General features: G+C 50.3%; 1 protein-coding gene across 2 annotated transcripts in view; it reads left to right on the forward strand.

Annotated features, from left to right (window-relative positions):
* Window positions 1–27,004, forward strand: part of MTCL2 (microtubule crosslinking factor 2) — a 91,637-nt gene that overhangs the window by 50,105 nt on the left and 14,528 nt on the right. The window contains exons 6-15 of one of the 2 annotated variants that reach the window (XM_071079359.1): window positions 1,762–1,902; window positions 5,695–5,820; window positions 7,056–7,286; window positions 10,071–10,175; window positions 11,120–11,287; window positions 12,904–13,155; window positions 18,457–18,528; window positions 19,041–19,111; window positions 21,696–23,046; window positions 26,892–26,985. In XM_071079359.1, the coding sequence (XP_070935460.1) occupies window positions 1,762–1,902; window positions 5,695–5,820; window positions 7,056–7,286; window positions 10,071–10,175; window positions 11,120–11,287; window positions 12,904–13,155; window positions 18,457–18,528; window positions 19,041–19,111; window positions 21,696–23,046; window positions 26,892–26,985 (2,611 nt within the window). The remainder of the gene's footprint in view (window positions 1–1,761; window positions 1,903–5,694; window positions 5,821–7,055; window positions 7,287–10,070; window positions 10,176–11,119; window positions 11,288–12,903; window positions 13,156–18,456; window positions 18,529–19,040; window positions 19,112–21,695; window positions 23,047–26,891; window positions 26,986–27,004) is intronic. The other variant, XM_071079358.1, reaches the window with a different exon arrangement.

Here is a 27,004-nt window from a genome sequence, read left to right on the forward strand (position 1 = left end):
TTACAGGCGTGAGCCACTGTGCCTGGCCATAATTTTTAAATTTTTTTGTAGAGATGGGATCTCGCCATGTTGCCCAGGCTGGTCTTGAACTCCTGAGCTCAAGTGATCCACCAGCCTCAGCCTCCCAATGTGCTAGGACTATAGGTGTGAGCCTCTGTGCGTGGCCTGATAGTCACATTTTAAATGGTCAGTATTTTTGTGTGTCTAGTGGAGTGGATCTAAAATATTTCATCCTTGGCAACTTGCCCTTCTAAATCATTGTCTACATATGTATCATATATTTGTTTTTCCACCCAGATTGTTTTATATCTGTTGTTACTATACACCTTATATTTTTTACGCAGTGTATCAGTTTGTTCATTTATGATGCTTGTCTGTTGTTCACACACTTTTTGTGCTCACTGCTGAAGGTGTCATGATTAGCAAAAACAGATATGATTCCCCCTCTCACTGCCCTTATCATCTAGTGGGCAGAGTCATCCAAAATATCCCGTCAGTGAATGTGCAATTAGACACTGAGAGAGGAATCTGAAGGAAAGGTACATGGTTTTATGAACAAGGAACTTGACCTGGACCCTGTGCTGAGGGAGGGCGTCTGATCTGACCAGAGGTCAGAGGGATGAATGGCTGGGGGAACAGGGTTTTCAGCAGAGGAAATAGCCTGTACAAAGGCACAGCTCAGATCAGAGGCGGAAGGAGCGTGGTGTGTCCAGGGCGCTGAGTGAAGAGACAATGTGAAGCTGGACTGCACTGAGCATGGGGGAGATTTGATCTTCATCCTCAGAGCAATGGCAGGGAATTTTTCATTTCCAGGGAAAGAGAGTGACTTAGCGCTTTCTTTTTTTCTTTTTTTCTTTCTTTTCTTCTTTTTTTTTTTTTTTTTTTTTTGAGACGGAGTCTCACTCTGTCAGCCAGGCTGGAGTGCAGTGGCACGATCTCAGCTCACTGCTACCTCCACCTCTCAGGTTCAAGTGATTCTCCTGCCTCAGCCTCCCAAGTAGCTGGGATTACAGGCATGTCCCACCACACTTGGCTAATTTTTGTGTTTTTAGTAGAGACGGGGTTTCGTGATGTTGGCCAGGCTGGTCTTGAACTCCTGACCTCAGGTGATCCACCCGCCTCGGCCTCCCAAAGTGCTGGGATTACAGGTGTGAGCCATCGCGCCCTTCCGAGATTTAGCACTTTCTTTTTAACAACTATACAGTGATATGTGCCATAATTTCTTTAACTCAAGACCTGTTGATCCAGTTTCATCTTACTTGTTTAAGCAAGCACACTGCCTTTTTTTTTTTTTTTTTTTTTTTAAGAAACAGTCCTGCTCTGTTTCCCAGGCTGGAGGGCATTGGTATGATCACAGCTTGCTGCAGCCTCAAATTGTAGATGGAATTATAGGCATGTGCCCATAGATTGCTCTGTTATCTCCCTCTTGGTTCTTCTTGAAAGAGGGATGAACAGAGGTCACACATGTGATAGGATAGTTGGGGCTGACTCAGAAGGTTTGTGCACAAGACACACATTCACAAAATCACTTCCCACTGACCTAGTCATTCATCCTTTCTGCAAGCATTCACTGAATGGCAGCAGTGCTCCAGCCAGGGCTGGGTCTGGGTTGCAGAGGTGAATCTACCAGGGTCCTAGCCCTCCGATGGGTGGTTCAAGCCTCTTAGGGAGCGCAGAGGCCTGGGGTGGGTGTTTCTGGCACCCCTCGGGCCCCTCCCCATGGTGATATTTGGTTTGTTCTGCCTGTGCCTCTGGGTGCAGCCACCTGACTTCAGGGACCTGCCGGAATGGGAACCCAGGATCCGAGAGGCCTTCCGCACTGGTGACTTGGACTCTAAGCCCGACCTCAGCCGGAGCTTCAGGCCTTACCGAGCTGAAGACAATGATTCCTATGCCTCTGAGGTGGGTCTAGGCCTGAGCAAGCAGGGGATTGGGTAGGAGGAAAGTGACTGAGGCCTGTCAAAAGCAGAGTGGTGCATATATCACTTAGCTGGTGAGGATATGGGTTTGGGGAAATAAGGAAGTTTGGGACATTCTCATGGCCTGTTCCAAGGAAACTTATAAACTCATCTTCATAAATTATTTTTTTTTCTGTATTAAATTCCACTGGGAATTTAACAATTTATGTAATTTTTTGTTTGTTTGTTTTTGAGATGGAAACTCGCTCTGTCCCCCTGACTGGAGTGCAGTGGCGCGATCTTGGCTCACTGCAAGCTCCGCCTCCCGGGATCATGCCATTCTCCTGCCTCAGCCTCCTGAGTAGCTGGGACTACAGGCACCCGCCAACGTGCCCGGCTAATTTTTTGTAATTTTAGTAGAGACGGGGTTTCACCGTGGTCTCAATCTACTGACCTTGTGATCCGCCTGCCTCAGCCTCCCAAAGTACAATTTATGTAATTTAATGGAACTACTTATTTATGTAGCAGGAAGGCAGCAGTCTCTATGGTCAGGCAGTTTGAGTTTCAATTGTGGATCCACTCTTTACCTGGCTGTGAGATCTTGGATAAGTCATCTTACCTCTCTGATTCTCAGTTTTCTCACCTGTAAAATGAAGGTGCCTCACAGGGTTGTTGAAAGGATTAAATACATGAAAAGCCATAGCTTAAGGCCTGGCCCACATTGGGTGAGGATGAGGAGGAGGATGATGATTATGATAATAATGACACATCTGTGGGATTCAGACTTGACCTGACTTCAAGTCTCAGTTCTGCCAGTGTTCCTGTGTGACCGTGGACAGGTTTCTACCTTCTGGCCACAGCTTCCCTGTTGGTAACATGGGAGGGTTAGAGTGAATGGTGGCTATCGAATTGCTAGGATTCTTTGATCCTCAGGGAATTCTGGGTAGTTCTGAGCCCCTTCTAAGCCTACTGAGCTTCTCCTTGCTTTTCATAATGAGCCTGAAGCAGGAAAAGGCTCCTGTGGACTGGGTGGAGTATCTCTGAAACCCTGAACCTTGCAGAGTCCTGTGTATTTTCCAGCCTGAGTACCTTTCTGAGCATCTCTTGGAAGATAACTCTGTGGTCCCAGGAAGGCCAGCCCATGACTATGTAGGAAGGAGAAGCTCACTTGAAGCTGATGGATCAGACTCTCTAAGTGAGCCTCCTGGAAGCCATGGCAAAAAGAGAAAAAACTGAGATAACTCAGTTCTCTTTTTTTTTTTTTTTTTTTGAGACGGAGTCTCGCTGTGTCACCCAGGCTGGAGTGCAGTGGCGCGATCTCGGCTCACTGCAAGCTCCGCCTCCCGGGTTTACGCCATTCTCCTGCCTCAGCCTCCGAGTAGCTGGGACTACAGGCGCCCGCCACCATGCCCGGCTAGTTTTTTTTGTTTTTTTTTTTTTTTTTTTGAGACGGAGTCTCGCTCTGTCGCCCGGGCTGGAGTGCAGTGGCCGGATCTCAGCTCACTGCAAGCTCCGCCTCCCAGGTTTACGCCATTCTCCTGCCTCAGCCTCCCGAGTAGCTGGGACTACAGGCGCCCGCCACCTCGCCCGGCTAGTTTTTTGTATTTTTTTTTTTTTTTTTTTTTTTTTTTTTTTTGAGACGGAGTCTCGCTCTGTCGCCCAGGCTGGAGTGCAGTGGCGCGATCTCGGCTCACTGCAAGCTCCGCCTCCCGGGTTCACGCCATTCTCCTGCCTCAGCCTCCTAAGTAGCTGGGACTACAGGCGCCCGCCACCTCGCCCGGCTAGTTTTTTGTATTTTTTAGTAGAGACGGGGTTTCAGTGTGTTAGCCAGGATGGTCTCGATCTCCTGACCTCGTGATCCGCCCGTCTCGGCCTCCCAAAGTGCTGGGATTACAGGCTTGAGCCACCGCGCCCGGCCTGTTTTTTGTATTTTTTAGTAGAGACGGGGTTTCACGGTGTTAGCCAGGATGGTCTCGATCTCCTGACCTCGTGATCCGCCCGTCTCGGCCTCCCAAAGTGCTGGGATTACAGGCTTGAGCCACCGCGCCCGGCCATTTTTTTTTGTATTTTTAGTAGAGACGCGGTTTCACCATGTTAGCCAGGATGGTCTCGATCTCCTGACTTCGTGATCCACCCGCCTCGGCCTCCCAAAGTACTGGGATTACAGGCTTGAGCCACCGCGCCCGGCCTAACTCAGTTCTCATTTTCTGAGAAAAGGAAATAGGCCTATTCTTTTTTTTTTTTTTTTTTTTTTTTTTAGACTGAGTCTTGCTCTGTCGTCCAGTCTGGAGTGCAGTGGTACGATCTTGGCTCACTGTAACCTCCATTTCCTGAGTTCAAATGAATCTCATGCCTCAGCCCTCCTGATTAGGTGGTACTATAGGCATATGCCACCATGCCCAGCTAATTTTCATATTTTTAGTAGAGACAGGGTTTTGTCATGTTGCCCAGGAGGCTGGTCTCAAACTCTGGGGCTCAAGTGATCCTCCCGTCTCGGCCTCCCAGAGTGCTGGTATTGCAGGCGTGAACCACCGTGCCCTGCCAGGAAGTAGGCCTATTCTATAGGCTTACCTGTAGAAAAAATAATTTCCTGCACACATTCAATTATTTGTTTCATTTGGTCACTCTTTATTGAGCAGTGACAATTGCCCAGTGCTGTTGAACACTGAGTTCAAGGAGGATACCAGGGAGCAGACGGTATGTAGCCCTGCAAAAATTTTTAATGCAAAACAGATATAGAAGATATACCTCAAGTCACTGTGCCTTCCACTGCCAAATCATCATATTATTGACCATATAATGAATGTTTACTTTCACAGAGGGACATTTGCCATACCTAGGAATGTTTTATGTAGGAGTTCTGGGGCCAGGCACTGTAACTCACACCTGTAATTTCAGCACTTTGGAAGACCCAGGTGGGCAGATTGCTTAAGCCTAGGAGTTCAAGATGAGCCTGGGCAACATGGCAAAATCCTGTCTCTACCAAAAATATATAAAAATTAGCCAGGTATGATGGCGGGCGCCTGTAATCCCAGTTACTTGAGAGGCTGAGGCAGGAGAATTGCTTGAACCTGGGAGGCAGAGGTTGCAGTGAGCCAAGATCGCGCTCAAGTCTGGCAAAACTCCATTGAGAGAGAGAGAGAGAGAGGAGGGATGGAGGGAAGGGAAGGGAAGGAAGGAAGGAAGGAAAGGAGGGAGGGAGGGAGGGAGGGGAGGGTGAAGGTCGGAGGTCAGAAGGTCTTCACACAGTTCCCATGGTTACATTTAGTATGTGTCCATGTCCTTTATATGTTTTTCTATGGAGGTCTATAGCTTTTTTGGTTTTGTTTTTCTACTTTCTGTTGAAGTATAACATAATAACATACATAAAATAAGGACACTGTCCTTAAGGGTACCCCTGAATGGATTGTTACATATGTATAGATCCATTAAACGTCTTTTAAGTCCCATCATTTCGTATCTAAGTTGTTTCTAAAATATTGCAATTATAAACAATGAAACAATGAACATCTTTGTGAATCAAACTTAGTTTCCCCAGGACCTTATTAAGATAAATTTCAAAGAGAAAAGATCAAGTTCCAATGGTAACAAAAGCCAGATTTGATATGTACTGTTTCATTTAATCATCATGACGACCCTCTAAGGTGGGGACAGTCATTCTGCCTGATTTGTATTTGGACAGCTTGGGTCCAACTTCCCATCGTTCCCCTACCACTGTCATCCTGAGATCACAATTTCTATCCACTTCTTCCCCTCTCTCCCTCCTCATTATCTGTGTCCCCTGTCCACACCACAGATCAAGGAGCTGCAGCTGGTGCTGGCTGAGGCCCACGACAGCCTCCGGGGCTTGCAAGAGCAGCTCTCCCAGGAGCGGCAGCTGCGAAAGGAGGAGGCCGACAATTTCAACCAGAAAATGGTCCAGGTGCGTGGTGCCCAGCGCTTTCCAGGCAGCTATTCCTACAGCCTCTTTGAGCTGGAAGCAGAGGCCTTGAGGATCTATGGGCCCTCTGAAGTCAAGAATGTTAGGGGAGGCTAGGCGTGGTGGCTTACCCTTGTAATCCCAGCACTTTGGGAGGTCGAGGCAGGCAGATCACTTGAGGCCAGGAGTTTGAGACCAACCTGGTCAACATGGTGAAACCCCACCTCTACTAAAAATACAAAAATTAGCCAGGCATGCTTGTGCGCGCCTGTAATCCCAGCTACTCGGGAGGCTGAGGCAAGAGAATCGCTTGAACCCAGGAGGCAGAGGTTACAGTGAGCCAAGATCGTCCCACTGCAGTCTAGCCTGGGCGACAGAGTGATCTCAAAAAAAAAAAAAAGGAATGAAAGAATTAAGGGAAACCTGAGTCTTCAGCCCCTTTGCCCTGCTGGGATGTTATTGCACGTGCCATTGTGCATTAGCTGTGTAATAGGACTATCATTGGCTGCCTGTGGGACCTGGGGCCAGTCCTGTTTTCTCTCAGGACCTCAGTTTCCCATTTATGAAATGGTGCCCTCATCAGACCTGGCTTCTAATCAAGATAATAGTTCTGGAATAACATTTGTTAAGCCCTTTCTGTATGCTGGGCCTGTCCAATGCACTTTCTACCCATTATGTCTTTTAATCCTTGTGCCCTCCCTTATCACCATTTTGCAGATGGGGAAACTGACGCCCAGAGAGCCAGAGTGCTCTGCCCAGGGTTGCACATCCAGAGCGCAGCGGAGCTGGGCCTCTAATCCAGGTCCCTCTGTTAGCCGTGACTCTGCATTTTTTCCTAGGGTGTTGCCCAGTCATCAGCCATCCTCAACCCTGGCACGCCCTTTGCTCTCCACGCGTCACCCCTCCCTGCTATCATCGCTCACCCTCGCAGGTTCCTCACTGAACATGAGAGTCCACGTGAGACATTTGGTTCCCAGGAGGTGCTCAGTATATGATGACATGTTTTTTTAGTCAGAGCCAGGGTCAAATCCCAGCTCCTTCAGTGATGTGTCACTGTGGCTGCAGTAGCAGAGGGCAGTGCTCATCTGAATAGACTGCGCCACGCGTGGTGGGATCCCGGGCAGGGATCACTCACAGGCACCACCCAGACTTTCCTCCCTGCCCCACTCCAGGGGCCCGGAAAGGGGTGGGGGAGAGGGAAGGGCCCTGGGATTGCTCAAGCTCTTGTCCCCCGGCAGCTGAAGGAGGACCAGCAGAGGGCGCTCCTGAGGCGGGAGTTTGAGCTGCAGAGTCTGAGCCTCCAGCGGAGGCTGGAGCAGAAATTCTGGAGCCAGGAGAAGAACATGCTGGTGCAGGAGTCCCAGCAGTTCAAGCACAACTTCTTGCTGCTCTTCATGAAGCTCAGGTGGTTCCTCAAGCGCTGGCGGCAGGGCAAAGTTTTGCCCAGCGAGGGGGATGACTTCCTCGAGGTAAGATTGGGCCTGGGACTGGGACTGGGAGTATGGGCTGGGGAGAGAGGGACAGGAAAGGGACGCCCAGCTGGATTTGACACAGCTCCTAGACTCGCATACCTGCCATCAGCATGCAAGCTTCCTTCTCTGCATTCGTTGCTCCTTTTTTTTTTTTTTTTTTTTTTTTTTTTTTTTTTTTTTGAGATGGAGTCTCTCTCTGTCGCCCAGGCCTGAGTGAGTGAAGTGGCACAGTCTCGGCTCACTGCAATCTCCGTCTGTCTCCCAGGTTCAAGCAATTCTCCTGCCTCACCCTCCCGAGTAGCTGGGACTACAGGCGCCTGCCACCATGCCCTGCTAGTTTTTGTAGAGATGGGGTTTCACCATGTTGACCAGGCTGCTCTCGAACTCCTGACCATGTGATCCGCCCGCCTCAGCCTCCCAAAGTGCTGGGATTACAGGTGTTAGCCACCACACCTGGCCATCGTTGCTCTTTACTGGGCATGTGGAGGGTGCTTGCTGGGGGTACCATAAGGAAGATGACACGCTTCGTCCCGGCCTCAATAGCAGAAAGGATCCTTGGGGCTGGCAGGTCTTTAACACAGAGTCCTCAGAGGCAGCAGTATCGAGGTGAATGTAGGAATCTAGTTTTGTAGTAGCATCAGGTACAGGTATACATTTTTATTCAGTGCCCTGGGAGGCTCCCCTGGGTCCCTTCCCAGAATTTTTTTTTTTTTTTTTTTTTGAGACAGAGTCTCACTCTGTTACCCAGGCTGGAGTGCAGTGCCACGATCTTGGCTCACTGCAATCTCCACCTCCCGGGTTCAAGGAATTCTGCCTCAGCCTACCGAGTAGCTGGGATTACAGGCACGTGGCACCATACCCAGCTAATTTTTGTATTTTTAGTAAAGACAGGTTTTCTCCATGTTGGCCAGGCTGGTCTCTTGAACTCCTGACCTCAAGTAATCCATCCCCCTTGGTCTCCCAAAGTGCTGGGATTACAGGCATGAGCCACCATGCCCAGCCGAAAGATATGTTTATTTAACAAGAGGGAGTAGGCTGGCTTAAAAACACTGGTGATAGTACAGGTGGTATTAGGGTGTGGCAGGAAATGTGTGGGGGCAGAGCTTTGGGAATGTGTGAAGCTTAGAAAGGACCCACCTGGCCCATTCGTGCCCCAGTCTGTGCAGGACCCTCTGCTGCTCAAAGCCCCTGTCTCCTGTCATCAGCACAGCAGCAGGGAGGAGAAGGGGACTTACAAGGATGTCAGACCTTGGTCACACTCATCTTAGTTGACACTGCTCACTTTGGCCTTGTCCTTTTGGGTTCAGGTACCTCGAATCTAGCCCAGGCTTGGCCCTCCTCGTCCAGGCTACTGTCTGTAGGCCCCTTTCCAGATCAAATAGGGAGCATTGGCATGCCTCAAGTTGCCATGTACGCCATCAGGGGTACTCCAGAGGAGCCCAGATGCCCTAGGAGCCAGGCATGACAGTTAGACCTGAGTGTATAGCAAGACCCTGCATCACCCTATCTCAGTGGAGCTCATCATTCTCGAAGGCCACTAGCTCCTCCCCAGGGCCTCATGGGAGAGTCCCTGCCGCCATTCCATGGGCCCACACCCTGCTGCCCTGACCCTGCAGTGCCTGACACAGGGCCGCCCTGGGAGCATCAGCCTCGAGCCTCTTGTCTGAAGCTGTCTCTTCTGTGACGTTTGGAAACAGAGGAGCCCTCTCACCTGTTTGGAAGTCTCACGGTCCTCTGGACGAAGCCCAGTTTAAGGGAATGACCTGCAGGCCACACAGTCTGTATTTTAAGTCAGTTTGTCTGACTTGAACCCTCCACATTTGGTGAAAACCTTTCTAGCCATTTCCATATCCTAGAGTAAAAGAGAGAGAAACTTACTTTAGGAAAGGAAAAAATAGAGTATAAACAGAAAATTGGCCAGGTGCAGTGGCTCACGCCTGTAATCTCAGCACTTCGAGAGGCTAAGGTGGGCAGATCACTTGAGGTCAGGAGTTAGAGACCAGCCTGGCCAACATGGTGAAACCCCATCTCTACTAAAAATACAAAAATTAGCTGGGAACGGTGGCGCACACTGGTAGTTCCAGCTGCTTGGGAGCCTGAAGCAGGAGAATCTCTTGAACCTGCAAGGCAGAGGTTGCAGTGAGCCAAGATCATGCCATTGCACTCCAGCCTGGGTGACACAGTGACACTCCGTCTCAAAAAAAATAAAGAGACACAGAAAATTACATAACATATATGCCTCTAATTAAGAAATATGTACATTTACCAAAATAGGCATAATTAATAAGATATAAACATAATCATGCTAGGCATGGTGGCTCGCACCTATAATCCCCGCATTTTGGGAGGCTGAGGCAGGAGGATTGCTTGAGCACAGAAGATGACTCATTCCCTTTTGCCTTATTTCCATCCTAAACTAGGTCCCTGATCTCCTTGGCTGGCCCTGGACTCTTGCCCAGAATCCATCAGCAATAAATCCAAGCCCCCAGCAAGATCACTTCTGTCCACCCAAACCTTTGGTCACCCTTATGTAGCATTGTGGGAGTGCACATGGCCTTTTCATTTCAACCGCAGTGCCTGCCTTGACCCAGCCTGTCAACATGGTTATTTCAGAGTGACTCTCAGGGATGCTTCCTGGTCTTTGGGGCAGAATAGATGTCGTGGGAGGCTAGGAGGGCCTGACTGTCCGGCCGTGCTCCTCAACCTATACGGTGCCCAAGGTTGGAATTAAAATTTGGGAAAACTTCCCACCTGCAGTTAAGCATGGTTTTTGAAAAACAGGTGAACAGCATGAAGGAGCTGTACCTGCTGATGGAGGAAGAGGAGATAAACGCTCAGCATTCTGATAACAAGGCCTGCACGGGAGACAGCTGGACCCAGAACACGGTGTGTTTCCAGCCCCTTCGCGGTCCTGTTGTGTCCATTCATTCCTTTGTCTGCTCAGTGATCAATTCCTGCTGCTTTCTCTGACCCCATTCCTGGACACTGGAGTTGCAGAAGGTTATTGCCTGGTCATCCCAGGGCAGTAACAGAATCCAGATGATGGACTGTTGGGTCATAAGCAAGACAGCAAGTAATTCTCTTTGCAGTATAGGGGACAGCATCACAGTGAAGGGGTCATGGATGATGGGTTTTGAAGGATGTATAGGAGTTTACCTAATAGAGAATGGGGACTATTCTGGACCAAGAGAACTGTGTGTGCTAAGGTGTGGCAAGGTGTTTTGGTATTGAGTATGGCTTGGGAGGTACATGGTAAGGGTAAGGACATCAGGCTAGAGGCATCTGAAGAGGGGCCTTGTGGTCTAGGGTCAGGAACCTTCAAATCAAGCCATAAGTCAGAGAGAACAGTGTGGTCCGGATCCCAGGGTCACACACGGTAAGCTGGGGTAGGGATGGGAAATGAGAGCATGGGCCCAGGAAAGAAGATTTGGGACCAAGTCAGGCAAACTGAGGGAGTCTGCATGAATTTGACCCCACACTGGCCTGCGTGTGTCAGAGAGGATCCTGAGTGAGGAGAAAGACCCACAGCCCAGATGCTACAGAGCCTTGAAGAAGCCAGATGATTCAGCTCAGAGTTAGGCTGAATAATTATTATTGTAACTGCAGGGTTTTTTTTCTTGGTGTCAGATTTGGGACTCATGTCAGCCTAGGAGGTAGCCAGGGCTGGGCTTGTCATTCCCATGTTATGGGTGAGATGACCTAGAGAGGCCGTGGGACTTGCCTGAGGCCTCGTGGAGTCCCAAGCTGGACTCCTAGGTGAGTTCTCTGAGCCCAGATTCCCCCCCCTACCCGCCGAGGCTCTTGACTCAGGTTTTGCCTTCTGTCTGCAGCCCAATGAGTACATCAAGACACTGGCCGACATGAAGGTGACGCTGAAGGAGCTGTGCTGGCTTCTCCGGGATGAACGCCGTGGTCTGACGGAGCTTCAGCAACAATTTGCTAAGGCCAAGGCTACCTGGGAGACAGAGCGGGCAGAGCTCAAGGGCCATACCACCCAGGTGAGCCCCCCACCTGTCAGAGGCCTCTCCCCTCTCACCCAAGCCTTTAGCTGTCAGATCGGAGTAGGATGCCAAGGCCATGCTCCTAGAGGAATAAGAACCCCTTTGCTTCACCTGTGGCCCAGAGAGGGCAAGAGACTTGCCTAAAGTCACACAGCAAGGGTATCAGAAACGGTGGGGAATGGGAGTCACGGGGGAAGGGAAGGAAGGTGAGGGATTGCACCCTGGGCTCACAGGTGAGGCTGGCGCGCACCCCCACTGCCTGCTGTCCTCATTTGCTCCTTCCTTTCCTCATAAACACTCCTTCAGCCCCCACTGCCTGGCTCTGTTTTGCTCCCTCCACTCAAACTGGGGGCCTCCCGCAACTCCCCAGTGTGCCCAAAGGAGCTTTAACCAGGAGCCCTGGGGGTTTAGGTTTGGGGTCTGCTGTGCGCCTGAGGCTGACTTGCCGCCTCCTTTGGCCTGAAGAGTGAGAGGGTAGGCTTCCTCCCACTCGGAGAGAATGCTCTGACCCCACAGCTCGGGCTCCAGCCTCTTCCATCCAGCCTGCCCCTGCCGCAAACTGTCTTCCCAGGCAGCAGCAGCCTCTGGGAGGCAGGCACTCCGATGGTCTCTGCTGGACAGGTGACAAAACTGGCACAGATGAGTTAAATTTATCTCCCAAGGTCACCCGGCTAATAAGTGGCAGACTGGCCCTTGCTCCCCCAAACCTCTAACCCCTGGCTCCCTGTGACCCCAATTCCACCTCCTTTTTTATTTATTTATTTATTTTTTTGAGACAGAATCTCACTGTGTCACCCAGGCTGGAGTGCAGTGGTGCAATCTCGGCTCACTGCAACCTCTGCCACCCGGGTTCAAGCGATTCTCCTGCCTCAGCCTCCAAAGTAACTGGGATTATAGATGGCATACCACCACACCCAGCTAATTTTTGTATTTTTAGTAGAGATAGGGTTTCACCATGTTGGCCAGGCTAGTCTTGAACTTCTGATCTCAAGTGATCTGCCCACCTCGGCCTCCCAAAATTCTGGGAGTACAGGCGTGACCCACCATGCCCAGCCCCAATTCCACCTTCTTCCCACTGCTCACAGTCTCCTGGCTGCTTCCTGGGGCCACTACTCTCCCCTCCTAACCCTCTCTGCAGCTCTCACAGCTCCCTCCATCTGCACTGTCCACTATACCTGCTGCCCCTAAAGACCTGGGCATTTCAGGTGCTCCTCCCACCAAGAACCTGACCAGCCCATGGGGGTTAATGCGGGGCACTGAGTCTAAAGGTTGCACATTCCCCTTCCTGCCACCCTGAGGTCTGAGGCCAAGAAAACCATCTTGCTGGAGTGACCACTAGTAATCTTGCAGAGTTTTCATGAGGATAATGACATCATACCTGAAAAGCCCACAGCAGAGCTTGGCTTATAGAAAGAACTCTTCAAACCCTTATTGTGTGGAGGGGTTAGGGGTTAGTTCTGAGTGGGGAGGACTAAGCTGGGTTAGTCCCTGGTGAGGGGTCTTCTGAGGGACCTCTCCCCTTTTCCCCTGCTGGCACCTAGGAAGGAAGGAGAGAGGAGGGCCGAGAGGAGTGGCCTCCTGCTGCCAGCTGCTCAGTCTGCTTCTTTCCGCAGATGGAGCTGAAGGCGGGGAAGGGGGCTGGGGAGCGGGCAGGGCCCGACTGGAAGGCAGCCCTACAGAGGGAGCGTGAGGAGCAGCAGCACCTCCTGGCAGAGTCCTACAGCGCTGTCATGGAGCTGACGCGGCAGCTGCAGATCAGCGAGCGCAACTGGAGCCAGGAGAAGCTGCAGCTGGTGGAGCGGCTGCAGGGTGAGAAGCAGCAGGTGGAGCAGCAGGTGAAGGAGCTGCAGAACCGCCTAAGCCAGGTGAGGCCCACCCCTGCCAAGCTACTTCCACCCGCAAGGGAGAGTTGCTACAGAAATGATTCAGAAGCAGGAACTCCTTCAGGTATAGCTGGATCTAGGTGCTCATCCAGTGAGGTCTGGCACAGCATCTCCTTCGGGTATAGCTGGATCCAGGCACTTAGAGAATGCAGTGGGAACTAGATCTTCCTTTCTGCCTCTGCCTGTCAGGCCTGCTTTCCTCTGTGTTAGCTTTACTCTTAAACAAGCTGTTCCCAAATATGGCCACCATTAGTTTCATGCTCATATCTTACAGCTTAGCAAGTACAGTGGATTGGCCAGATATGGGTCATGTGCCCATCCCTGGAGCCTACCCAAACTCAGGAACCAAGAGGGAGGAACTAAGAGTGGTTCCCATGGGAAAATTGGGAGGCCTTCAATCAAAAGAAGGAGGAAAGGAAAAGCAATCATTGACCCTCACTCCCCATTATAGTTCACTTCATGCAGCCAGCCGCCACCTACCATATGCTGCTCTGCTCCTCTCTTGATTTTGACTTTTCCCTTCCTTTCACTTATATTTTTATTTACTTATTTATTAGAGTACAGTGTGCACGCTTGGCTCACTGCAGCCTCCGCCTCCCAGGTTCAAGTGATTCATGCGCCTCAGCCACCTCAGTAGCTGGCATTACAGGCGTGTGCTACCACGGCTGGCTAATTTTTACGTTTTTAGTAGAGATAGGGTTTCACCATGTTGGCCAGGCTGGTCTCGAACTCCTGGCCTCAAGTGATCCTCCCGCCTCAGCCCCCCAAAGTGCTACGATTACAGGCGTGAGCCACCATGCCTAGCCTTACTTTTATTTTATTTTTTTAAATTAATTTATTTTTTCTTTGAGACAGTCTCACTCTGTCACCCAGACTGGAATGCAGAGGTGCGATCTCGGCTCACTGCAACCTCTGCCTCCCGGGTTCAAGCAGTTCTCCTGCCTCAGCCTCCCGAGTAGCTGGGACTACAGGCGCTTGCCACCCCACCCGGCTAATTTTTATTTTTAGTAGAGATGGGGTTTCACCATGTTGGCCAGGCTGGTCTCCAACTCCTGACCTCAGATGATCCGCCCACCTCGGCCTTCCAAAGTGCTGGGATTACAGGCGTGAGCCACCGCGCCTGGCCTTACTTTTAATTTTAATCACATAAACCAGGACTTCATCTTTATATAAGGTCCAAATATTACAAAGGCATATTTCAACCTACTCCCTCCATTTCTTGTCATTTTTTGTTAATTAAAAAAATTTTTTTAGGCCAGGTGCAGTGGCTCACAGTAAGAAATGGGGTCTTACTGTATGGCCCAGGCTGGGCTTGAGCTCCTGGTCTCAAGCCATCCTCCTACCTCAGCGTCCCAGGTAGCTGGGCCTTTCTTGCTATTTAAATTTATATTTACAGGGTTTTGTTCGTTTGTTTTAAAATCATTAATCAAGTTGTAATGTCCATTTATTTATACTTTGCCTCTTTCCTGGAGAGCTGTTTACAAAAGAGTACGGAGGCCTTCCTCATTCAGTGTGCCTGGTGCCTGGTGTTCCCAGTGTGGAGATACTATGATTTGTTATCTACAGTGATTAAATCTAGATTGTTTCCAGTTTTTCACTATTGAAAGTTGTGACCTGAAGCTGGATGTGGCAGTGTGCGCCTGTAGTCCCAGCTACATGGGAGGCCGAGGTGGGAGGATTGCTTGAACTCGGGAGATCAAGACTGCAGTGAGCCGTGATTGTGCCACTGCACTCCAGCCTGGGCAACAGAGTGAGACTTTTTTTTAGATACGAAGGTATCTAAAAAAAGAAAAAAAAGTTCAAGTTGTGCCTCAGTGAACATCTCCACACATATATTTCTGCACACGCATAAATATTTCAGTAGGATAGATTCCTAGAGGTTAAATTGCTAAATCCAAGGGCATAAGCATTTATAGTTGATAGTAACTGCCAGGCTGCCTTCTAGAAAAGCTTTGCCCTTGTACCCTCCCACCAGCTGCACAGTTAGAAGGACGAGAAGGCCCTTTTTGCTTCATCTTTGCCAGTTGCTGTGATTACCAGTCTGTGAAACGTCTGCCCAAATTAGGGTGTGAAATGCTATCTCATTGCTTTACTTTGCATTTCTCTGACTTACTGAAGGTGAGCATTTTTCATGAGTTTATTGATCTTAGGTTTTTCCTCTTCCTAATGTTCTCTTCAGTACTTCAACAGCCCTGCAAGGTCACGTTCATGAAACCCCTTTTTCAGATGAGGAGACAGAGGCAAAGTGATTGGCCCAAGGTCATAAAGTGAGTAAGGGAGAGGACCAGAATCTGGCAGAACTCCCAAATCTGGAAAGTTCCTGGTCCTGGGCCATGCCCACTCTCCTGCAGGGACAGAGCTCCTGTGAGGTTCACACCTGCTAGGAGCCTGTGCTTGGGGAGTGCAGGATGGCAGGATGACTAACAAGTTCCAGAACAATCCAGGTACCATGTGGAAAGCAGGTCAGATGCATGCATCTGTTTGCACCATCAAGCCAAATTCCTGTTTGTAAAAGAATAATTCCTTCTTATTTTATTAACAACAAAATATTTCTAAATTTCTAAATATTCTAAATTTCTAAAATGATTTTGAAATTATGAAACAAGCTTCGTGTCATCCCTGGGGGACATATCAGCCCACAAGCATGTCTTGTCAGCTCATCAGGGCACAGATTCCATGTCCTGCTGTTGTTTTAACATCAGGGACTTGCCAGCCCTCTAGCCTCTTGTGTCTCTCTGACATTCCTCTTCCTCCTGCACTTTAAACCAAATCCCCCAAAGCAGCATTCTTTACACTGGACTGACGATTAAGCCAGACTGGTGAAAGTAGCAGAGTGGCTGGTGGGAAAGAGCTTCTGACCAGGAGTCCCCAGTCCTTACCTGGCTCCACCAGGTACAACCCCAGTCAAGTCACCCCTGATCTCTGGGCCTCATCTGTAAAATAAAGATGACCATACTTGACGTTCTCATTTTTCAGGGCAGCTATGGAAATAAAGTGAGATAACCACAAGAATCAAAGTGCTTCCTAAGCCCACCCTTGTCTGGGGCTTGGTTTGATTCTGTGGTCTTCATCTGTCATTGCTGTTCACTGATGTTAGTATTATTTCCCCCCTCCCTTCCTTTCCCTCCCTCCCTCCCTTCTTCTTCCTTTCTTAGTTTCTTTCTTTTCTTATTTTGAGACAAGGTCTTGCTCCATCACTCAGGCTGGAGTGCAGTGGCACCATCTCAGCTCACTGCAAGCTCTGCCTCCCAGGCACAAGTGATCCTCCCACCTCAGCCTCTCATGTAGCTGGGAGCACACTCTAACACGCCTGGATAACTTTTGTGTATTTATTTACTTATTTATTTTTGAGATGGAGTTTCGCTCTTATTTCCCAGGCTGAAGTGCAATGGCACAATCTTGGCTTACCGCAACCTCCGCCTCATGGGTTCAAGCGATTCTCCTGCCTCAGCTTCCCGGGTAGCTGGGATTACAGGCATGCACCACCACACCCGGCTAATTTTTTGTATTTTTAGTAGAGACAGGGTTTCTCCATGTTGGTCAGGCTGGTCTTGAACTCCCAACTTCAGGTGATCCACCTGCCTCGACCTCTCAAAGTGCTGGGATTACAGGTGTGAGCCACCATGCCCAGCAACTTTTGTGGTTTTTTTTTTAGACATGGGGTTTCCCTGTGTTGCCCAGGCTGATCTTAAACTGCTAGGCTCAAGTGATCCTCCCACCTCAGCCTCTGGAAGTGCTGGATTACAGTTGTGAGCTGCCACACCTGGCCTAGTGTTATTTTCATTGTTGCCCTGTTTGTCTCATGTTGGGTTTCTAAGAAGCAAAGCTCTAGACATGGATTCAAGTACAAGTAAGGTGACCAACCCATGCCGGCTTGCCTGGGACTGAGGGCATTCCCGAGACTGTGACTTTTAAAACTAGAATAGTCCTAGCCGTAGCCTCCTAGTTTTTTTTAGAACTGAGGGTTCTGGGACATGGGACTTTCAGTACAAACACTGAGAAAGTCCTGGGCAAACCAAGATGAGTTGGTTACCCTGTGTGCAAGTGATTTGTTAACGGATGGAGCCAGGATGGGGAAGGGGAAGAAACCATGTAAGATACGCTTTCAGATGAAATCTGCCCTTGGCCTGACCCCATGATGTGCCCAGCAGTATAAACAGTAAATCACCCCACAGTTTAGTCCACCTTAAGGCAAGGGATCCACCTTTAGGGCCAGTCTTCTGGACCCCTGTCTTTGTCCGTCATTGGCAGTGATTGGGTCCTGGTTACCCAAGGCAGTCCTCCAGAGAAGGTTGTAGTGCCAGATGGTACAGATGGAGTCACCAGCAATGGGAAGTGCTACACTGTTGTTACGATCATTCACTCAGTCAGCTGCCCGACCTCTTCTCTCAGTCTTGATCCTCTCATCTGCCAAATGGAAATAACCACAGGAACACCTACCATACACAGTTTCTGTGAGAATTAAATTAACTAATGCAGCTGGACGCAGTGGTTCATGCCTGTAATCCCAGCACTTTGGGAGGTTGAGGCGGGTGGATCACCTGAGTCAGGAGTTCAAGACCAACCTGGCCAACATGGTGACACCCCGTCTCTACTAAAAATACAAAAATTAGCCAGGCAAGGTGGTGCATCCCTGTAATGCCAGCTACTCTGGAGGCTGAGGCAGGAGAATCGCTTGGACCTGGGAGGCAGAGGTTGCAGTGAGCTGAGATCGTACCACGGCACTCCAGTCTGGGCAACAGAGTAAGACTCTGTCTCGGAAAAAAAAAAAAAAAAAAAAAAAAATTAACTAATGTGTGCATAGGAGATGGGTTCCGTCACAAGCCACCTGGAGGTGATGGACCTCCAAGAAGGGAGGGAAGCAGAGGCCCCTCAAGGCCCAGCGGGGAAGAGTGCTGGGATCTGTGAATGATGGCCACTGTGGATGGAGCAGTGGGGGTGCCTGGATCTTACATTTGCCACTCTGATTGGATGTGGCTGCTGCTTAGCTGGTCTAGCTGTTCTGTGAATTGTGCAATGAATTCACATAGTAATGGCTGTTCCTATATTAGGTATAATGACATCTAGAAGGATCTCTGCAAGTAATTGCTTTTATTATCATTTTCCAAATCCACCAGGCAGAGGGGCGTGCTCTGAGCTGCTACCCACTGAGAAGGTGGCCCCTGGTCCATGATGTAGGTTATGTGGGCTGCAGAGTAGAGTCTGGGGAGTGGCTTTGCTTAGAGCGGGGTTCTGCTTACTAGCTTTGCCCATTACCGACCCACCCTCTCTGCCCTTGCCCAGCTGCAGAAGGCTGCCGACCCCTGGGTCCTGAAGCACTCGGAGCTGGAGAAGCAGGACAACAGCTGGAAGGAGGTGAGTGGGGCAGCTGCTGCCATGTTATCTTGGCCCCTGGCTACACCATAAAGGTCCCTGCTCGTGGGGGACATGACAGAAGTTGCTAACCCTGTCTCACAGGTCACACCCTTGCACCTTGGGCCCCTCAGCCCTAGAGTCTGTATCTCATGGTTCCTGCCTCAGGGACTGGGCTAAGTGAGGGAGTAGGGTTGAGGAGGGAGAAGACAAGCCCACCGCCAGCTGAGCAGGGGCCACTGGATGCTTTGTTGCGGTCACCACATTTGGATTAAATTCTAAGTGGTCCCTTTCCTTGGGTGGGTCACTCTTGGAGCTCTGATTGGCCCAGCCTGGATCACATTTGGTGGAGGAATTAGATGCAATGGAGCCAGAAACTGACCATGCTAGAATGATGACATCGTTCCTGCTCTCCAGATGAGGAGATTCAGGCATTGAGGTCCGGGCTGGTCTCGCGTTCCACGCCCTTAGTGCTCTCGTGGCCGGAACTGACCCTTCCTGTCTCTCCTCGACAGACACGCAGTGAAAAGATCCACGACAAGGAAGCTGTTTCCGAAGTTGAGCTTGGAGGAAACGGGTTAAAGAGGTGCTTGCATCCTGGTCCCCTGCTCTGCCTCTCTGTCCCGCCCCACAGCCTCACCCCTCTTCGCTCCCTGCTGGGCCCTGCACCCACTCTGCCTGCCTTTGCTGCAGCCCTGCCCCGCCCCTTTGCCCTCTTCCTGCTGCCACCCTCCCCGCATCTGAGTTGGGAGAGCATCGGGATATGGTTTCTCTGGAACCTGAACCACGCAGGAGCTGGAAAGCTTGGGGCAGTGGGAATTCCAGGCTGCTGCATGTTGTTTGAGTCTGGGAATGGAACACAGGTGGAAGCAAACCATTTAGCTCCTCTTGGGATTCTTTTCTCCTGTCTCTGGAGTGAGGAGAGTCGAGATGGACCTCCGTTCCTGGGATTATTGAGCAGCATCCTTTGGGCCCAGCCCTGTGCTGTGGCCAAGGAAACCCCTACCCCAAGACTGTAAGGACCACGTCTCCACTGTTAGGAAACCCATGAAAGGAGTCAGGGAAACAGAACCCCCAGCTGCCATCAGACCAGCCCAGAAGCAAGGCAGGCAGGACAGGCTGGAGCCAGAGGGCCAGGTTTGAATGCCAACCCTGCCAGTTCTAGCTCTATGACCTTGACCTTGAGCAGTACTTCCCATCTCTGTCTAGTGGGGATGATATGAGCTGCCTCTTGGAGTTCATCAGAGTGGTCTGACACATGCATTTCCATATGCCTGGCATGTTCAGTGATTCAGGCAATATGTGTGCCAGGAGCTTCATGGCGTCTTAGTTTGGGTTCCCCCATAAGCAAACTCTGAGACAAGGATTTAAGTGCAAATGGTTTATTTGGGACAGAATTTCAGGAAACACTTGGAAGTGAGACAGGGAAGGGAAGGCAGCCAATTAAAGGAGCTTCATCCAGGTTATCCCACGGGCAACTGGAGTTCAGGCTGTCGGAGGAACTCAGGGAGCCAGAGTAGAACGTGCAGCTTAGAGTCATCCCGCCCGAGAAACAAGGAGGCTGGGGCACTTGTTCACCATATCCCACCTATTGTTTGTCGAGGGCTGTGTTTAGGGGCATTCACTCCTTAACTCTGTGCTATTTCTAGCTTCGGTTTGGGTTGTTGTTTTTTTTTTGAAATGAAGTTTTGCTCTGTCTCCCAGGGTGGAGTACAATGGCACGATCTTAGTTCGCTGCAACCTCTGCCTCCCAGGTTCAAGCGATTCTCCTGCCTCAGCCTCCTGAGTAGCTGGGGTTACAGGCGCACACCACCACGCTTGGCTAATTTTTGTATTTTTAGTAAGAGACAGGGTTTCACCATCTTGGTCAGGCTGGTCTCAAATTCCTGACCTCAGGTGATCTGCCTGCCTCAGCATCCCAAAGTGCTGGGTCTAGCTTCTTCTATGTGGAGGACAGCCAAGTATGATCCCACAGGCAGAAAAAAAGCCATCAGGTAGAGAATGGTGGAGTATGCAGTTCAGAGTATGCAGTTTTAGGTGTATAGGTGAAAGTACAGAGAGAGGCCAGGTGCAGTGGCTCATGCCTGTAATCCCAGCATTTTGAGAGGCAGAGGCAGGAAGACTGCTTGAGGCCAGGAGTCTGAGACCAGCCTGGGCAACATAGGGAGACCCCCATCTCTACAAAAATTTTTTTAAAAATTAGCCAGGCATTAGGCTGGGCGCGGTGGCTCATGTCTGTAATCCCAGTACTTTGGGAGGCTGAGGCAGGTGGATCACCTGACGTCAGGAGTTCCAGACCAGCCTGGCCAACATGGAGAAACCCCGCCTCTACTAAAAATATAAAAATTAGCCAGACGTGGTAGTGCACGCCTGTAATTTCATCTGCTCCAGAGTCGGAGACAGGAGAATTGCTTGAACCCAGAGGGTGGAAGTTGTAGTGAGCGGAGATCATGCCACTGCACTCCAGCCTGGGTGACAGAACGAGACTCTGACTCAAAAAAAAAAAAAAAGGGCCGGGCGCGGTGGCTCAAGCCTGTAATCCCAGCACTTTGGGAGGCCGAGATGGGCGGATCACGAGGTCAGGAGATCGAGACCATCCTGGCTAACACGGTGAAACCCCGTCTCTACTAAGAAATACAAAAAATAGCCGGGCGAGGTGGCAGCGCCTGTAGTCCCAGCTACTCGGGAGGCTGAGGCCGGAGAATGGCGTGAACCCGGGAGGCGGAGCTTGCAGTGAGCTGAGATCCGGCCACTGCACTCCAGCCTGGGCTACAGAGCGAGACTCCGTCTCAAAAAAAAAAAAAAAAAAAAACACACAAAATTAGCCAGATATGGTGGTGTACCCCTGTAGTCCCAGCTGCTCTGGAGGCTGAAATGGGAGGATCACTCGAGCCCAGGAGTTTAAGGCTGCAGTGAGCTGTGATATCACCACTGCATTCCAGCCTGGGTGACATTTCAAGACCTGTTTGGGGAAAAAAAAAAAAGAAAGAAAAGAAAGAAAGAAAATGCAGACAGAATGTGGGGCTGGGCACCAACAACATCTTCTACAAGAGGTGAACAAGACAGTCCTGGTCTCTGCCCTCGCGCAGCACACGGACCAGGGTGGTAGACCAGAGTGTGTCCTCAGTGTTACTTCCACTAATAACCACGTTTTCTCCTGCCCTTTGCAGAACCAAATCTGTTTCCTCCATGTCTGAGTTTGAAAGTTTGCTCGACTGTTCCCCTTACCTTGCTGGCGGAGACGCCCGAGGCAAGAAGCTACCTAACAACCCTGCCTTTGGCTTTGTGAGTTCTGAGCCTGGGGATCCAGAAAAAGACACCAAGGAGAAGCCTGGGCTCTCATCGAGGGACTGCAACCACCTGGGTGCCCTGGCCTGCCAGGACCCCCCAGGGAGGCAGATGCAGCGCAGCTACACAGCTCCCGACAAGACGGGCATCCGAGTCTACTATAGCCCCCCGGTGGCCCGGCGCCTGGGAGTCCCTGTGGTTCATGACAAAGAGGGCAAGATCATTATCGAGCCCGGCTTCCTCTTCACCACAGCCAAGCCCAAAGAGTCGGCTGAGGCTGATGGGCTGGCTGAGAGCTCCTATGGTCGGTGGCTCTGCAACTTCTCACGGCAGCGCCTAGACGGAGGCTCAGCCAGCAGCCCCTCAGCAGCCGGGCCTAGCTTCCCAGCAGCCCTGCATGACTTCGAGATGTCAGGCAACATGAGTGATGACATGAAGGAGATCACCAACTGCGTGCGCCAGGCCATGCGCTCCGGCTCACTGGAGAGGAAAGTGAAGAGCACGTCCAGCCAGACGGTGGGCCTGGCCAGTGTGGGCACACAGACCATCCGCACGGTCAGCGTGGGCCTGCAGACCGACCCACCCCGCAGCAGCCTCCACGGCAAGGCCTGGTCACCTCGAAGCTCTTCACTCGTGTCTGTGCGCGGCAAGCAGATCTCCTCCTCCCTGGACAAGGTCCATTCACGCATCGAGCGGCCCTGCTGCTCCCCCAAGTATGGCTCGCCGAAGCTCCAGAGGCGGTCTGTGTCCAAGCTGGATAGCAGCAAGGACCGCAGCCTGTGGAACCTGCACCAGGGCAAGCAGAACGGCTCGGCCTGGGCCCGCTCCACCACCACGCGGGACAGCCCTGTATTGAGAAACATCAATGATGGACTCTCCAGCCTCTTCAGTGTGGTGGAGCACTCAGGGAGCACGGAGTCTGTCTGGAAACTGGGCATGTCTGAGACGCGGGCCAAGCCCGAGCCTCCCAAGTATGGCATTGTGCAGGAGTTCTTCCGTAATGTGTGTGGCCGGGCACCAAGCCCCACCTCGGCAGCAGGAGAGGAGGGCACCAAGAAGCCAGAACCCCTCTCCCCAGCCAGCTACCATCAGCCGGAGGGTGTGGCCAGGATCCTGAACAAGAAGGCAGCCAAGTCGGTCAGCAGCGAGGAGGCCAGACTCACCATGCTCCCCCAGGTGGGGAAGGATGGTGTCCTCCGGGACGGAGATGGAGCCGTGGTCCTTCCCAGTGAGGTAGGTGGGTGGGATCTGTCCTTTCTCTTGGTAGGTGGAGTTAGTATATAAGGTCCAAGCTCTTTGGGTTTTTAAGTTCAGAAGTATGGGCTGAGGCGGGCGGATCACCTGAGATCAGGAATTTGAGACCAGTCTGGCCAACATGGTGAAAACCCCATCTCTACTGAAAATACAAAAATTGGCCGGGCGTGGTGGCGGGCACCTGTCATCCCAGCTACTCTGGAGGCTGAGGCAGGAGAATTACTTAAACACAGCAGGCGGAGGCGGCAGTGAGCTGAGATTGTGCCACTGCACTCCAGCCTGGGTGACAGAGTAAGACTCCGTCTCAAAAAATAGATATATGGCCGGGCGCGGTGGCTCAAGCCTGTAATCCCAGCACTTTGGGAGGCCGAGACGGGCGGATCACGAGGTCAGGAGATCGAGACCATCCTGGCTAACACGGTGAAACCCCGTCTCTACTAAAAAATACAAAAAACTAGCCGGGCGAGGTGGCGGGCGCCTGTAGTCCCAGCTACTCAGGAGGCTGAGACAGGAGAATGGCCCGAACCCGGGAGGCGGAGCTTGCAGTGAGCTGAGATCCGGCCACTGCACTCCAGCCTGGGCGACAGAGCGAGACTCTGTCTCAAAAAACAAAAACAAACAAAAAAAAATAGATATATATATTTTTATATATTTTTATCTCTATATATGTATATAGATGTTTATATGTTTATATATACATATATAGAGATAAAAATATATAAATATATATAATATAAATATATTTTTATAAATATATAATATATAAATACATATATAAAATATATATATTATATAATATATAATATATAAATACAATATAAATATATATTTATATTATACTTATTTATATATAAATAGATATAAATAATATAAATATATCTATATGTTTATATCTATTTATATATCTTTATATATATATATAAATAAAATAAAAATTCAGGGATATGGCCATGTGTCCCAGGAAGTTCTTATGCTGGTCTGGGGATAGAGTTGGAAGGTCCCAGACCTGGAACAACACACACTTGATGGTCACATGGTCTGAATTCCAAGAGACTAGTGAGCATGGCTTAACTAGTAGCTTTTGCACCACCCATCGGAGACTGCCAGCATCCTCTCCAGGGAGGGGGCGTTACTGCTCTCTTGCAACCCGGTGGTGTGTTGGAGCCAGCTTGTTTGGCTTGTGGGAGCCAATTGTCAGCATCACTGTGGTTCTTTGTTTTTTGTTTTTTTTTTTTTTGTTTTTTTTTTTTTGAGACGGAGTCTCGCTCTGTCGCCCGGGCTGGAGTGCAGTGGCCGGATCTCAGCTCACTGCAAGCTCCGCCTCCCGGGTTTACGCCATTCTCCTGCCTCAGCCTCCCGAATAGCTGGGACTACAGGCGCCCGCCACCTCGCCCGGCTAGTTTTTTGTATTTTTTTTAGTAGAGACGGGGTTTCACCGTGTTAGCCAGGATGGTCTCGATCTCCTGACCTCGTGATCCGCCCGCCTCGGCCTCCCAGAGTGCTGGGATTACAGGCTTGAGCCACCGTGCCCGGCCTGTTTTTTGTTTTTTGAGATGGAGTTTTGCTCTTGTTTCCCAGGCTGGAGTGCAATGGTGTGATCTCGGCTCACCGCAACCTCTGCCTCCTGGGTTCAAGTGATTCTCCTGCTTCAGTCGCCCAGGTAGCTGTGATTACAGGCATGTGCCACCACGCCTGGCTAATTTTGTATTTTTAGTAGAGACAGGGTTTTTCCATGTTGGTCAGGCTGGTCTTGAACTCCCGACCTCAGGTGATCCGCCCACCTTGGCCTCCCAAAGTGCAGGGATTACAGGCGTGAGCCACCGCGCCCAACCGCATCTCTGTGTTTAACATGACCTTGGTACCTTGAGATTGGCCACTGTGGGAGGATTTACAGCATAAAAATTAGTAAACACTACAAATCAGGGCTCCTCCTGTCACTCCTGGAAAACTAATTGTTAAACATTAGCGGACATACCCCCACCCCCATCAAGACTTCACACCTAAGTGCTCATATTTCCTCTGAGAATCTTCTGCTGCACACCCCATTCCTGCTATCAATTTCTTATTAGTTAGTAAACCTTATTTAAATGTTAGTGAGCATTATTTGAATGTTAGAATGTGCATAAGTTAACTTTGTAGAAAGGGAAGGAAATGTATTTGAAGGTTAGCATATTTTACAAAACCCAAGAGTAGGATCCTAATGACCTCAGCAGCTTCTCCCTGTCTTCCTCTCCTCTCTCTTAAGCTTCACCCTCTCTGATATCATATTCCTCCTTTTTCTCTCTTTCTCTCTCTGTTACATTTGCACAAGGACAGGGTGGGCTGTCCCAGCTCTGGCTTTATAACATTTTCCAGTTCAAGCCCCTAGGAGACACTGACACAAATCCCTCTCCCAATTCTACATTTCTGAAAGAAGGAAACTGATTGGTGCATCTAGAGGCAAGTGTACCCCTTGGTCCAGTCAGCTGTGGCTGGGAGTGGTACCATGTGGTCTGCTGTGGACTCAGTGGGGGCACAGAGACATGAGAAGGGCTATGTGTGGAATGGGCTGTGATGGACTTAAACATTCTACTTTTCTATTATTGTACATTTAGGTGGTTTCTAGTTTTTCCCTATTGTAAATAATGCTGCGGTATAGGCCGAGGGCAGTGGCTCACCCCTGTAATCCCAGCACTTTGGGAGGCTGAGGCAGGCGGATCATGAGGTCAGGAGATTGAGACCATCCTGCCTAACATGGTGAAACCCCGTCTCTACTAAAAATACAAAAAAAAAAAAATTAGCTGGGTGTGGTGGCGGGTGCCTGTAGTCCCAGCTACTCGGGAGGCTGAGGCAGGAGAATGGCGTGAACCCGGGAGGCAGAGGGTGCAGTGAGCTGAGATCGTGCCACTGCACGCCAGCCTGGGCGATAGAGCGAGACTCCATGTCAAAAATAATAATAATAATAATAATACTGTGGTGAACATCTTGGTACAAAATCATTTTTTTACATTTCAGACTATTTCCTTAGGTGTAAGTTGCAGAAATGAGATTAAAGGATGAAAGAATAGGCCGGGCGCGGTGGCTCAAGCCTGTAATCCCAGCACTTTGGGAGGCCGAGATGGGCGGATCATGAGGTCAGGAGATCGAGACCATCCTGGCTGACATGGTGAAACCCCGTCTCTACTAAAAATACAAAAAAATAGCCGGGCGTGGTGGCAGGCGCCTGTAGTCCCAGCTACTCGGGAGGCTGAGGCAGGAGAATGGCGTAAACCCGGGAGGAGGAGCTTGCAATGAGCTGAGATCCGGCCACTGCACTCCAGCCCGGGCGACAGAGCGAGACTCCGTCTCAAAAAAAAAAAAAAAAAAAAAAAAAAGGATGAAAGAATATAAATGTGGCCGGGCGCAGTGGCTCATGCCTGTAATCCCAGCACTTTGGGAAGCTGAGTTGGGCGGCTCCAAGGTCAGGAGTTCGAGATCAGCCTGGCCAATATGGTGAAACCCTCTCTCTACAAAAATTAGACGGGTGTGGTGGCGGTCGCCTGTAGTCCCAGCTACTCAGGAGGCTGAGGCAGGAGAATCGCTTGAACTCAGGAGGCGGAGGCTACAGTGAGCCGAGATGGCACCACTGTGCTCCAGCCTGGGTGACAGGTGAGACTCCGTCTCCACAAAAAAAGAATATAAATGTTTTAAAGTTATTTGTTAAATACTGCCAAATTGTTTTTCAAAAGTGTGCCATTTCTACAGCCTCCAGCAGTGTGTGGCAAGTGCGTTACTTTTCTATACTCTCAGTCAGCTGGCTGACATTTTAAAACATCTCTTAAATATTTATTCCTTTTTTTGGCCAGGCACAATGGCTCATGTCTCTAATCCCAGCACTTTGGGAGACCGAGGTGGGCAGATCACTTGAGCTAGGAGTTCAAGACCAGTCTGAGCAACATGGTGAGATCTCATCTCTACA

Source organism: Macaca nemestrina, chromosome 15 (genome assembly GCF_043159975.1).
Source record: "Macaca nemestrina isolate mMacNem1 chromosome 15, mMacNem.hap1, whole genome shotgun sequence".
Taxonomy (NCBI): domain Eukaryota; kingdom Metazoa; phylum Chordata; class Mammalia; order Primates; family Cercopithecidae; genus Macaca; species Macaca nemestrina.